Raw genomic sequence first — 12576 nt, 5'->3', positions numbered from 1 at the left:
TGCTTGACCTGAATAGCTCACTCTTCTTGCCATTTCCTGGCGTTCCATTTATAATACTCAAGAACTCAATCTTTGATAGTGATAAAGGGTTAATGCATGAGTCTGATGAGGTGCTATATCAATACTGAAGAAGTGGCATATGAAGAAGTAATAATGACATTGCTAGAAATGAATAGAAAGCGATAGCATGGAGGAAGAAATTTAGCCCTTGATATATTTAATCCTTAAAATGAGATTGACATAGTAATTGAGCATAATAAGCAAGATATTTTCATTTGCATTTTATTGTTTCTAATCTTCTGTGGAACAGAAGAAATTGAGAACTGTCCCTTTAATAAAACCCTGTTTACCTATCCTCTTCTAGTAGGAGTGGCTTAGGAACCTGTAGAGTGAGGTGTAACTACCAATTCTGCATTCTGACCTGCAACCTTGGAAAGAGTGCTGATACTACAAACCAGGAAGTGACAAATAATGTGCTTTGAACTCTGTAGGACTTGTCTTTCATAAGGAAAAGCCTCTCATAACAAAAAGAGAAGATTGAAACAGTGATTTTATGTAGTTGTCATTAAATATTGGGAACTCTGCTGCAGATAAAGACTTTGCAGAATACTTAGAATACAAAGCTTTCTGGGCCAGAAATTGATCTTCTGACTTTTGAGTCGTATCTGATTGCTGCTTGGTTCATCTTTATTTTGTTAAAGTAGCCTGCAGGCTGAACCAGGACTCTTCATTGTTTGCAGGTAGGTGGTCAGCCTTTGGTTAAAATTTAGGATGTTTTTTAAAACAACCTCTTTAGAAAATTATTGTTATTCAGAGAATTATGAATATCAGTCTGGGTATATGTTTTAATGTTTAAATATTCAACACGACTATAAATAAATGACCACGTTTTTGTCTTTTCTGATCAACTTTATGGAAAAACTTGTTTTTAACAAATGAGCAGATCTATAAAATGGTGAACTTAAAAAAAGATGGTGAATTAAATGAGTTCTATTTTGTTTTCCACTAATTTACATACATAGATACTTTATATATATACTTTATATTTTTATAAATTTATATTTATATATGTAAACATATACTTTATATATAAATACTTTATACTTTGTATAGAAGTTCCTATATATATATAAACTCAGAAATGAAAAAGTATATTGAAATTACCCTATTAACTATTCACATCTTGATAGTTTTTGATAACGTATTTAAAACATTCATGTAGTCAAATAAAATTGTGTTTTTATTGTTAATATTTTATGTCTAAGTTTCATGTCATTCAGTTGTAGGAAGTCACCTGAATATTTATAATTGTTTTATCTACTTCTTTTAGTCTGTTTTTGGAATAGTTTGATATTTATTATTTCAGAGAAGTTTTTATAACATAATCTTCCACAAGTATATTGAAATATTTCTTGTTTCTCTTTATAAAGTTAACCATCCACTTATGACACTAGAAGTATTTCAAAGATAATGTCTTTGAAAGATTGAGTTATTAGTATGAGCTAACTGCTGTACACAAATGGCTTTTTTGGAGTGGGAATCAGAAAAGAAATGTGTTAGGATCAAGAATCAAGTTCCTTAACTTTCTCTACCACTAGTGATCCTTTTTATTTTTTTTTTTGTGGACACTAGTCTTCCAAAGACTTTGTCCACCAAGCAAATGGTATATAACTAAATAATAAAATCTTAGAACATTATTGTTTATTAGACAAACATTATTTGCAATGAGAGTTTCTTATGAGCCTGAATAACTGCTCTAGGCTAATGTAATTCAGCCTCAAAGGGGCCTGACATTTTACTTAGCTTGAATAACTTTATTGTAGGTAATTGTTTGGATACTTTTTATTTTTTGAAATATTGATAGTAATGTCTGAATTTTCATCAACTACTCTTGTGGAATCTTACCAGTCTGGGTATGGCAAATTGGAAACTAGTGGTCTAAAATGCAGAAGTTTTTTTCTTAATTTCTTCGAGGTTCTGTAAAATATAGTGAAGGTCGGGGCGCCTGGGTGGCGCAGTCGGTTAAGCGTCCGACTTCAGCCAGGTCATGATCTCCCGGTCTGTGAGTTCGAGCCCCGCGTCAGGCTCTGGGCTGATGGCTCGGAGCCTGGAGCCTGTTTCCGATTCTGTGTCTCCCTCTCTCTCTGCCCCTCCCCCGTTCATGCTCTGTCTCTCTCTGTCCCCAAAATAAATAAACGTTGAAAAAAAAATTAAAAAAAAAAAAAAATATATAGTGAAGGTCATCTAGTGTAATGTAACAAAGATTCCATAGCCACTAGACATGGAGAAGAAACAAGGAGAAAGAAAAAAGAAAGTGGCATCTGTCAAGGGGAATATCAGAGAGGAATTTAAGGCATATATTTGGCCCCCTTAAATCTCCCTATATTTATCTCTATTTTCCAACTTAATTTTTTTTTTTACCCCAGTTAGGTCAATAAACTATTAACCGACTGCAAAATAGACATTACCTATGTTCTTTATGTATTTATTTTGTACTTGTGTGTTGGTTTCTCTCTCTCAAAATTTCCTCCTCTCTCCATTTTCCCCATTCATGTCCTTCCTTCAGCTCTGCTGAAGACATTTAGCCAATGTGAAGCCTTATCTGATCACGCTAATCCACAGTAATATTTCTTGCCTTTAGACTTTAAAAAAATCTTTTTTTACATTTATTTATTTTTGAGAGACAGAGAGACAGAGCATTAGTTGGAGAGGGATAGAGAGAGAGGGAGACACAGAATCTGAAGCAGGCTCCAGGCTCTGAGCTGTCAGCACAGAGCCCTACGCAGGGCTCAAACTCACAAACCATGAGATCATGACCTGAACCGAAGTCAGACGCTTAACTGACTGAGCCACCCAGGCACCCTTGCCTTTAGACTTTTATAGTAAGTTGATTGTATCAGTACTTTAGTACTTAATATTATAGCCTGTCATATTTAACTTAAAAGTCTCCCATGGTTCTTCAACTATAAGTTGTTTGAGAATAAGGAGCTTAACTTGTATATATCATGTTTATTCTTAGCCATGTAGTGCAGTGATACATGTTTGGAGGTTCTAAATAAATATTTGCTAAATGAATGAGAAATAGTCTTGCCAACAGTTGCCTCAGGTGTTATGCTGCCTCCCTCTACTGTGCTTAATCATGTAATTAACCACCTAAAATGTTTCTAGAAATCAGACCATTGGTTATCTTATTATTATTGTTTTTGTTTTGCTCTACAGTGCATGCATGCCTTTTTTGTTTTAGATGATTTTAACACTGATATGTTACCTATAAAGAAAGAACAAGATGGATTTTTTTATAAATGAATTAAAGGAAATACTCTGAATTCTATCCTGTTGCCTTTTATATTGTAGGAAAATATAACTTAAAATTTACTGATATATAAGGTGTTAAAAATGGTCAAAATATTCAGATACATTATGGATTAAGAGAATGGTTTTGAGTTGATGATTAGAACACTGAATGCTGATCCAGTGGTCATGGTAGACAATTGGATTGTAGAATTTATTTATTTATTTATTTGTTTGCTTATTTATTTATTTATTTATTGGGCTGTAGAATTTAAATTTCTTTTTTAAGAAAATTTCTTTTTTAATTTGAGAGGCAGAGAGAGACAAAGCACAAGTTGGGGAGGGGCAGAGAGAGAGGGAGACACAGAATCCAAAGCAGGCTCCAGGCTCTGAGATGTCAGCACAGAGCTGGAAGTGGGGCTTGAACTCATGAACCGGGAGATCATGACCTGAGCTGAAATCAGATGCTTAACCTACTGAGCCACTCAGGGGCCCCTGGATTGTAGAATTTAAATTGCAGATTAGTGATTGCCCAATAATACTATGAATAAATTATTTTATGAAGAGACAATTTGAAACCTCTTACTTCTCATTTAAGTAGTTATTATGTTATATACTTTAAAATCATCATTTTATCTACTCCCAGTATCAACCCTGTCAGGTAAGTTTTGTTAACCCGTTTTTAAAAAATGTTTATTTATTTATTTTGAGAAGGAGAGAGAGCACGGGCAGGGGAGGGGCAGAGAGAGAGAGAATACCAAGCAGGTTCCATGTTGTCAGTGCAGAGCCTGAGGTGGGACTCAGTCTCACGAACTGTGAGATCATAACCTGAGCCGAAATCAAGAGTAGGACGCTAAACCTATTGAGCCACCCAGGCACCCCTGTTAACCCATTTTTTATACATGCAGAAAACTGTCATTTGAAAAGGCCAAATAACTACCAAACTTTCACATTTAGAATTTGCACAACAGGTCATTTTGACCTCAAAATTCATGTTTGAATCACTATGTTGTAGTATCTTATATTTTCCAATATTCAGTGTAATTTTTGTGTCATTTTAGAGCTTGACCAGACAGGAATTCTGGCAGCTGCTCCAGCAGAATTATGGTAATGAGCTAGGCTTAAATGCTGAAGAGATGGAAAACTTGTCTTTGTCAATCGAGGATACTGTGCAGCCAAGGTAGAGCAAAATGTTAACTATCACAACTTATTAATCATTAATTAAAGCAGAATTATTTTAGACTTTACCAATTTAGAATTTCTATTAAATTGTCCTTGGGTGGAATTTGCCTCTTTGGTCTTTGTAGTGGAATGAAGTGAAAGGTGAGGACATTGAATAGTTTGCTAAATTGGTAAGCAAATATAGGACATACAAGGAAATGTTAATTTTGTAACTCTGTTATCTAGGGTTTGCTTAAAGCATAGTTTTAGTAAAACTTTTTATTAAGGGTCTGAAGAAGTACCTAGTGACATCTCTGAGCTTGTAGATAACAATAAAATAAACTAGCTGGTAGGTATTTTGAGGGATACAAAGACGGTATGATGTTTCCTCAAGGAAACCCTAGCATAGTGCTTGACATGTAGTTGACACTCAATAAATACTGAATGCATTAATGAAAGGAGCTGATAGTACTATGGAGAATGCAAATACTTATAATACAGGGTTGAAAATGACATAGGCCAAAAGGAGCAATAGATAATATGATAAATTCAGAGATGAGATTATTTTTGACTGATGGGGATTCTTTGGAAGAGTGGATATTTTTATTAACCTATACAAGTAAAAGTGCATTTTGTCCAATGGTAATTGAGGTCATAGCAATAAAAACAATTAAGGATAATACATTAAAATTCTATAGTAGACATTATAAATGACGGAAGCAAGTGAAAGAAGTGAGTTACCCAAGACCACGTATTGTACAATCCATTTATGTGAAATGGAATCCAGAATGAGCACATCTATAGAGACAGAAAGTAGATTAGTATTTACCAAGGGCTGGGAGGAAGGGAGAATGGGGAGTGATTACTAACAGGCACAGGATTTCTTTTTGTTGATGAACATGCTCTAAACCTAGATAGTGGTTGTGGCTGTACAACTCTATAAACCACTGTATTGTACACATTAAATGGGGTGAATTTTATGGAATGTGAGTTATATCTTAAAACTCTTAAAAATTCTATATTAAGTTAAAAATGGAAATCTTTCAGAAGTCTCAGTATGTTTACAGTTTTTTTTTCTTCTATTTAGGTAGTCTTCTAGTTATGCTGATCCTCTTTATACTGTTTCAGCTCAACATCAATATTTTAGACTTTTTTACGTGGTTGCACATGCATATTTTATTAGTTTTCTGTAAAGTTAAAAATTTCCATTGTACTACTCTCCTTGTAAAGTTTACTAGTGTCTCTTAGGTACTGGCGCTGGATAGAAAAACAGTTGACATAATGCAGAGAGCCTTGGGTTATGGTAAAGAAGATCTGGATTCTTGTCTGGACTTGGCCACCAAGTATCTGCACAACCTCAAGCAAATCTCTTAGCCTTTCAGATCCTCACTTTACCCATCTCTGAAATGAGGTAGTTAAACTAGATAATTTCCAAGGTCCCTGCCAACTCAAGGAGTTTCTTGTGAAGAAGAGAATATTTTTTTTATTAAAAAATTTTTTTTTAATTTTATTTTTTTTTAATTTACATCCAAGTTAGTTAGCATATAGTGCAGCAATGATTTCAGGAGTAGATTCCTTAATGCCCCTTACCCATTTAGCCCATCCCCCCTCCCACAACCCCTCCCGTAGCCCTCAGTTTGTTCTCCATATTTATGAGTCTCTTCGGTTTTGTCCCCTTCTCTGTTTTTATATTATTTTTGTTTCCCTTCCCTTATGTTCATCTGTTTTGGTTCTTAAAGTCCTCATGTTAGTGAAGTCATATGATTTTTGTCTTTCTCTGACTAATTTCACTTAGCATAATACTCTCCAGTTCCATCCACGTAGTTGCAAATGGCAAGATTTCATTCTTTTTGATTGCTGAGTAATACACCATTGTATACATCTTCTTTATCCATTCATCCATCAATGGACATTTGGGCTCTTTCCATACTTTGGCTATTGTTGATAGTGCTGCTATAAACACAGGGGTGCATGTGTCCCTTTGAAACAGCACACCTGTATCCTGTGGATAAATGCCTAGTAATGCAATTGCTGGGTTGTAGGGTAGTTCTATTTTTAGTTTTTTGAGGAACCTCCATACTGTTTTCCAGAATGGCTGCACCAGCTTGTATTCCCATAAACATGTTTTTTTTAAATGTTCATTTATTTTTGAGACAGAGAGAGAGCATGAGTGGGGGGAGGGGCAGAGAGAGAGGGAGACAGAATCTAAAGCAGGCTCCAGGCTCCAAGCTGTCAGCACAGAACCCAATGCGGGGCTTGAACCCACGAACCGTGAGATCATGACCCGAGCCCAGGTCAGACGCTCAACAGACTGAACCACCCAGGCACCTGAGAATAAATATTTTTGACCAAGTGCTTTATACACTGTAAGTTCTAGCTTTTTGAGGTCACCAGAAAACTTTCTTCTAGCAATTGAGTGCTTTCTCAGAGAGAATGTGGCCAGATTCTTATTTCCTCTTCTCTTCCTTTTCCCTTTCTTCCTATTTCCAAAAGAAGTGTATCTGTCTCAAACCTTTATTTCCTCAGCTGTTCCACTTTCTTTGTCTTCATTTTCAATCTCTCCATCACTCTCTCTCCTCCTTTTTCCTTTCTGTATTTCTCCACAACTCACTCCCATCCTTAAAATCCTCAGATGCAGACACTCAGCTGCTGGGCTAGTCTCAAAGGGCCATTTTTCTTGTTGGGTCCCCCTCAGTCTTGCCATTCTGCCTAGCCAGGAGTGACTTGGTGGCAGACCTAAGTATTATTTGGGTGGGGTAGAATAGGGATGAAAGGCCCTTTGGCTTTTCTGTTCCTTCCTCAGGATAATCTAGCTAAAGATGTTAGGCTGCTACTTTATTTTAGAAGAGCTTTAAGTCTCTATCTAGCAATGATTACATAGGAATAATAATTGCTCAATAAGTTCAAGGCCTGAAAATTAGATCAGTTGTACTTCTTTTATATTTAATAGATTTTCCTTTCTTTATGCTCCTCCCAGAAAGAGGAAAAGCAAGTCCCAGGACATTTGTTGTAATCATGTTCCTATGACCATTTGAAAGCTGTTCCTTAAACCTGGTTCTTAGGAACAAGAAGAACAAGAAAAGGGGCATGGACTGATCAATGGGGGTCTGTGCTCAGACATCAGGAGCACCCCCTTCTGGGAGGGAGTCACCACCTCAGCTGGAACTGAGTCAGAAGAAAGGAAATCCAGAGCTGCCTCCTGGTGCTGACTAGCATCCAACCCCAACATCTAGTCTGTACCTTTCAAAGCTTTGTGGCGGTCCCCAACTGAAATTCAAACAAGCTATAATATTCATTGGGTTACTTGCTGTTATTGCCGCTGGTATTTGGTTAATTTTTTAATGGTTTCTGACATTTATAATGTCTCATATGAGCACATCTTATTTTCAGAAATAAAGTCATTTGCAGGTGGTTTAAGAAGATGGTCTTGTTATAAGTAGGACTTATTTGTTACATTACAAAAAACCATTTGTTGTCAAAATGCTGTATAATAGAGAAGACCTCAGTAGGGAGACTAAATCACTTATTTGTATGAAATTGATCTTGGCTATATTTCTATAATGATGTGTTTCTTATAGAAGTCCAGGAAGAAGCAGCTTGGATGATTGTGGGGCGAGAGATGAAAAATTTTCCAAGTCCATCAGTTTTACACGAGAATCAGTTAATCGTGTTTCAGAGACAGAGTCAATTGATGGAAATTCACCGAAAGGGGTTAGTGTATGATATCCCTTTTAAAATATATCTGATGCTGTCATGTGATCATCATAATGTAAGATCAAATAAAAACAAAGTGTACAAAATTTTTAAAGTTTAGGATGTCAGGCTGCTCCTTTATTTTAAGAAAAAGGTTTTAAGTCTTTAAGTAACTGAGGTTATATGGGAATAATATATTGTTCTGTTCAGAGCTGGATATGGTGCAAAACTACCAGACAGCTCCCTGAGCATCTATCTATAAGGGGGATAGGCATCATTAAAAATAAAATATGATAGAGAAATTCGTAGTTAGCAGAATTTTTCTCAGGGTAAGTGGTGTGTGGTGAAAAGAATTTGTTTTGAAGGGGGAGATGAGAACCCTGAGTAGCATGCTTGAGTAACAGTAAATGCTTCGTAAGCTGACTATGAAAGCAGGCACATCTGGTTAATTACTAGTTAGTTTCTTCCTTTATTTTTTCAAATATCATTATAAGCCCATTGTTCCCTCCCCCATTATTTATTTTTTTTTAATACTCAGTTTGTCTCCTCTGGCAACAGGAGCCCCTTCAGGTGGGCTCCTTTGTGTTTTAGAAATGATCAATAATCTTTGATGGCTTCCTTTCTTTCTGGCACAACAACATGTCCCAGGCACACTTTGTACACTTACTGTCCCAGACTTAGTATTAACCATTTTCCTAATGGGCCATTGTTCTTAGTGAAGAATGGTATTTGGAGACCGCACTCTAAGCGCTGAAAGTGCTCCTACTATAGAGCTTTCATTCTGGTGACTGGGGATGTAAGTCTGGGGCCAAAGCTGAATTTCTTGGTTTAAAGCAGAGCTTTGGTTTCAAATTCTGCCTCTGCCACTTGCTACCTGAATGCCCTTAAATGTTAACTTAATTACTTAACATTTCTATGCTTTGGTTTTCTCAACTGTAAGATGAGGACTATAATACTCCACAGGGTTTTTTTTATAAGGATGACATGAATTAATATATGTGAAATTGCATTAAACAATCCCTATTACACATTAAGTATTCAATAACCATAAGCTATTATAATTGAGGGTGAATCTACATGTGGCCAGCAATGGGCCTTTTCTAATTTCTCCCATGGAGCTCTCAGCATCTCCTGTGAATAAATTTGGGGAAACTTTGAATAGAATGTGTAAAGGCCACCAAGTTATCACCTTGTTTCAGGCATCATTCATCTATTTCAGTCAGATTTTGTGTTGTGGATTTCTTGTAAAGGTATTTATATAGAGACCCTTAGGAACTTACTACTGTAGTAAGGGAGGTGATTCTGGATGCTAATCTTTTTGTATGTTCTCATGGAGAAAACCAAACCACTCAAATTTGGGGAGGTAACAGGACAGGAGGTCTCTTGCAGTCTCCTGATCCTTTTATAAAAGTCTGACTTTGAGGATTGGATTCTCAAAATTACTAATCTTGAGTCTTTCTTACAACCTTCTTGACATTGTCTTCTGTACGCGCTCTTAGAATAGTTAATCCATTGGTTCTTCCTTCTAGTTTTGTCCCTGAGGGAGGTCATATTTCATTTAAGGAAAGGGAATGGAATGTAGAGGAAGATTTTAATGTTTTAAGATTGGTCATACATTCATTGTCATTTTCAGGTTATGGGATACAATATAGTTCAGTCCTTTTTTTTTTTTTGCATTCAAGAACAGTGTGATGAGATAGATTCTCATATGGCAACAAATATCATATGTCACTAACTTTGTTTCCTTTTTACTTGTAAGAAAGTTGGAAATAACAAAAAGTGAGAAATAACATTTTTTTCTAAGATGAAATAGGTCTTAAGTTATAAAATTAATATTCTTTGTAAAAATTCAGGAAATATAGAAAAGAACACAAATAAAAACTGTTCAAATGTCCCACGAAAAGATAGTGACTGTTACTTTTCCTACAAGTATTTGTCTATATTCCTTATAATAGGAGCCATACCTTAATTAGAAAGAACAGGAGAAATATGTGTGTAAACTTACTCAGCATCTGCTAAAGAGGCTCTGGATCAGCTAAGTAGGCATGTTGCTTTGCAGTGTGGAACTCCCAAATAAATCAAGTCTCAATTTTAGCAGTAATCTCTGCTTGAAGAATGAGTTCTCTGATGAGGGTAGTTTAATCCTTTCACAAATTGTGTCCTGGGTCCCAGTTTTTATTCTGTTCTCTGAGTGGCCAATAGAAACCCATATCCTCCCTGGAGTTTCACTGCTACTCAAAGATCTGGGGCAGGAAGTGTAAGGATTACAGATATGCTTCTTTCAATGCAAGAAAGTACTTTGCTATGTAGTTGATATTTTTTATGCTGGTCTATTAAACCTAATTTTAATACTATTCTACTTGAATACTAACATAGCAATAGCATTCATACTTTAATGCCTAACATTAAATTTATTATAGAAACGACATCTCTTGATTAAACCATTCTCAGAAAGTATAGATAGCATCATATATGGAATATATTTTAATGCCCAATCCCTTAGTTCTTTAACAGCAAAGCCAATTGTGTTCTTAAGAGTTTGCTGTGAAATTGTTTTCTGTTGAACCTCTTTCCTCCACTGTACTCTTATGTGACTCTTATTCTCTTTATTTGCTTTCTCTTTCCCCTGTAGTTTCTGGTCTTGAGAATGGGGGAGTTCTCTTCCTTGAGATGATGGGGCAGGTATTGTCTGGGGATACTAATCGGGTTTGACTCCTCTCTCCCTTGCCCACTTTAAAGAATCTACTGCTCTATTATTGTTGTTCTCTGCTCCCCTTTCCCTTCTGCTCAAGTGATTCACGTGATGTTGACTGTGAGTTCTTCTTATATGATGTTCTTCTTAAATTTATTGTTCAGTACTGTGTCAGAAGATGATTTCAGAATATATTATCATATATTATTGTTTACCAATATTTATGGACTGTATTGGAAATGTGATGCAAACATAACAAACACATTTTCCAAAGAGCTGTATTTCCAAGAGTCTTTATTATTAAAGATCTCACTTTAAAATCTAAGCCAATAATCTGTTTTTTAAACTGGATTGTTTTCCTTTTAGGGGTTAGGGAAAGAGGAACCCCCAAGTGAGAAACAGATCAAAAAGAGTCCTTTACTAACTTCAGAGAAGAGGTTAAGTAGAGTGCCATCAAAATCACTGGACTTGAATAAAAATGAATATCTTTCTCTGGACAAAAGCAGCACTTCAGATTCTGTTGATGAAGGTAAAGAATTTCTTATAAATTTTAATAACATTTCAGTTATGTCTCTTAATGTTTATCTTTGTATTGGGTAAGGGCAGTTTGAGAATTTATTCACATTCTCACTCTATAAAAAACCAAAGGAATGGTGGGAGTTGATAGAAAATAGGGGAAAGAAGCTGCCAGATCTAACCCATCTCCACTTTTCAGAAGCCTGGGTTGTGAGGATTTCCATCACATTTAGCTATTAAAATTCCAAGCCGGAAGTCAATGGAGATGGAGCAGTAGCAATGGAAAAGCAAACCTGAATAAAAATCTGCATGGTGTTACAGACACCATAATTGTACTTTCTTTTGACTACCAAAAAAAAAAAAAAAAAAAAAAAAAGAAGAAGGAAAAAGAGATGCAAAAGTAGAGAATATAATAAAAATAAAACCCAGCTGCTTAAAGGAAATTTTATAGAAAATCATGTTCTACTTTCTCTAAGTTAATACTGAAAACCTGGGGCTTGTCATACTTACTAAGTGGGCATTTTAAGGAATCTTTCTTTTTTTTTTTTTCACTGTAAGATTGTTGACATCTGAAGTCAGTGGGGAGACATTGGGAAAGATACCAAGTAGTGGCTACTTTCCACTTTCAGGAAAGGGTACAAAGCCAGTGGATTTTACTGTATCTGCTTTCTATCTGGCAATGCTCAGAATATCGGGAATGGGGACATTATAGTGGTTTCGATCTGTAGGACATGACTGTATTTGCTAGTTCAGTTACTATTCAGATTAGACCTGGTATGGGATCTCCTGAAGTCTTTCACTGTAAGTGAAAAACAAATCCATGAAAACCAAAACTAAATCCAAGTCAAATCTAAAATCAAATCCAAATCCAAAAGCAAACCAAGACCCAATCTCTGAAAACCAAATCCAAATCAAGTTAGACTTTGGTTTGGGAATACTGTAGTAAGTATCTTTAATGAAAACTAAATCCATGATCTTGAAAATGTAAATAAAAATTCAGTAGTTCCTAAAAATCATAGAATGCATTTGGACAGTTGTTGAGTTCTTTTGAAAACATAGTTGAGAGTTTTTTTTAAGAGGATTGAGCTCCATGAATGACTAGACTCTCTTAGTGTCCTTACCATTCATGCTCTGGTGTGCTGCAGTGTGTATGAATTAGTAATCTGCCTGACTGAACCTCTGACTTTAGGAAGACCTACTCTGGCACCCAGTGGCCAGATAGG

At 35.8% G+C, this 12576-nt stretch overlaps 1 protein-coding gene across 3 annotated transcripts in view; it reads left to right on the top strand.

Annotated features, from left to right (window-relative positions):
* GRAMD1C (GRAM domain containing 1C) overlaps positions 1–12576 on the top strand; it is a 104055-nt gene that overhangs the window by 63809 nt on the left and 27670 nt on the right. For 2 of the 3 annotated variants that reach the window (XM_086675384.1, XM_086675386.1), the window contains exons 7-10: positions 4353–4471; positions 8031–8163; positions 11204–11366; positions 12543–12575. In XM_086675384.1, the coding sequence (XP_086531510.1) occupies positions 4353–4471; positions 8031–8163; positions 11204–11366; positions 12543–12575 (448 nt within the window). The remainder of the gene's footprint in view (positions 1–4352; positions 4472–8030; positions 8164–11203; positions 11367–12542; position 12576) is intronic. The other variant, XM_025913385.2, reaches the window with a different exon arrangement.

This window comes from Puma concolor, chromosome C2 (genome assembly GCF_028749965.1).
Source record: "Puma concolor isolate L17-30 chromosome C2, mPumCon1.1.hap2, whole genome shotgun sequence".
Taxonomy (NCBI): domain Eukaryota; kingdom Metazoa; phylum Chordata; class Mammalia; order Carnivora; family Felidae; genus Puma; species Puma concolor.
Note: the sequence above shows the minus strand (reverse complement) of the source record. Positions and strands in the feature narration are given on the sequence as shown.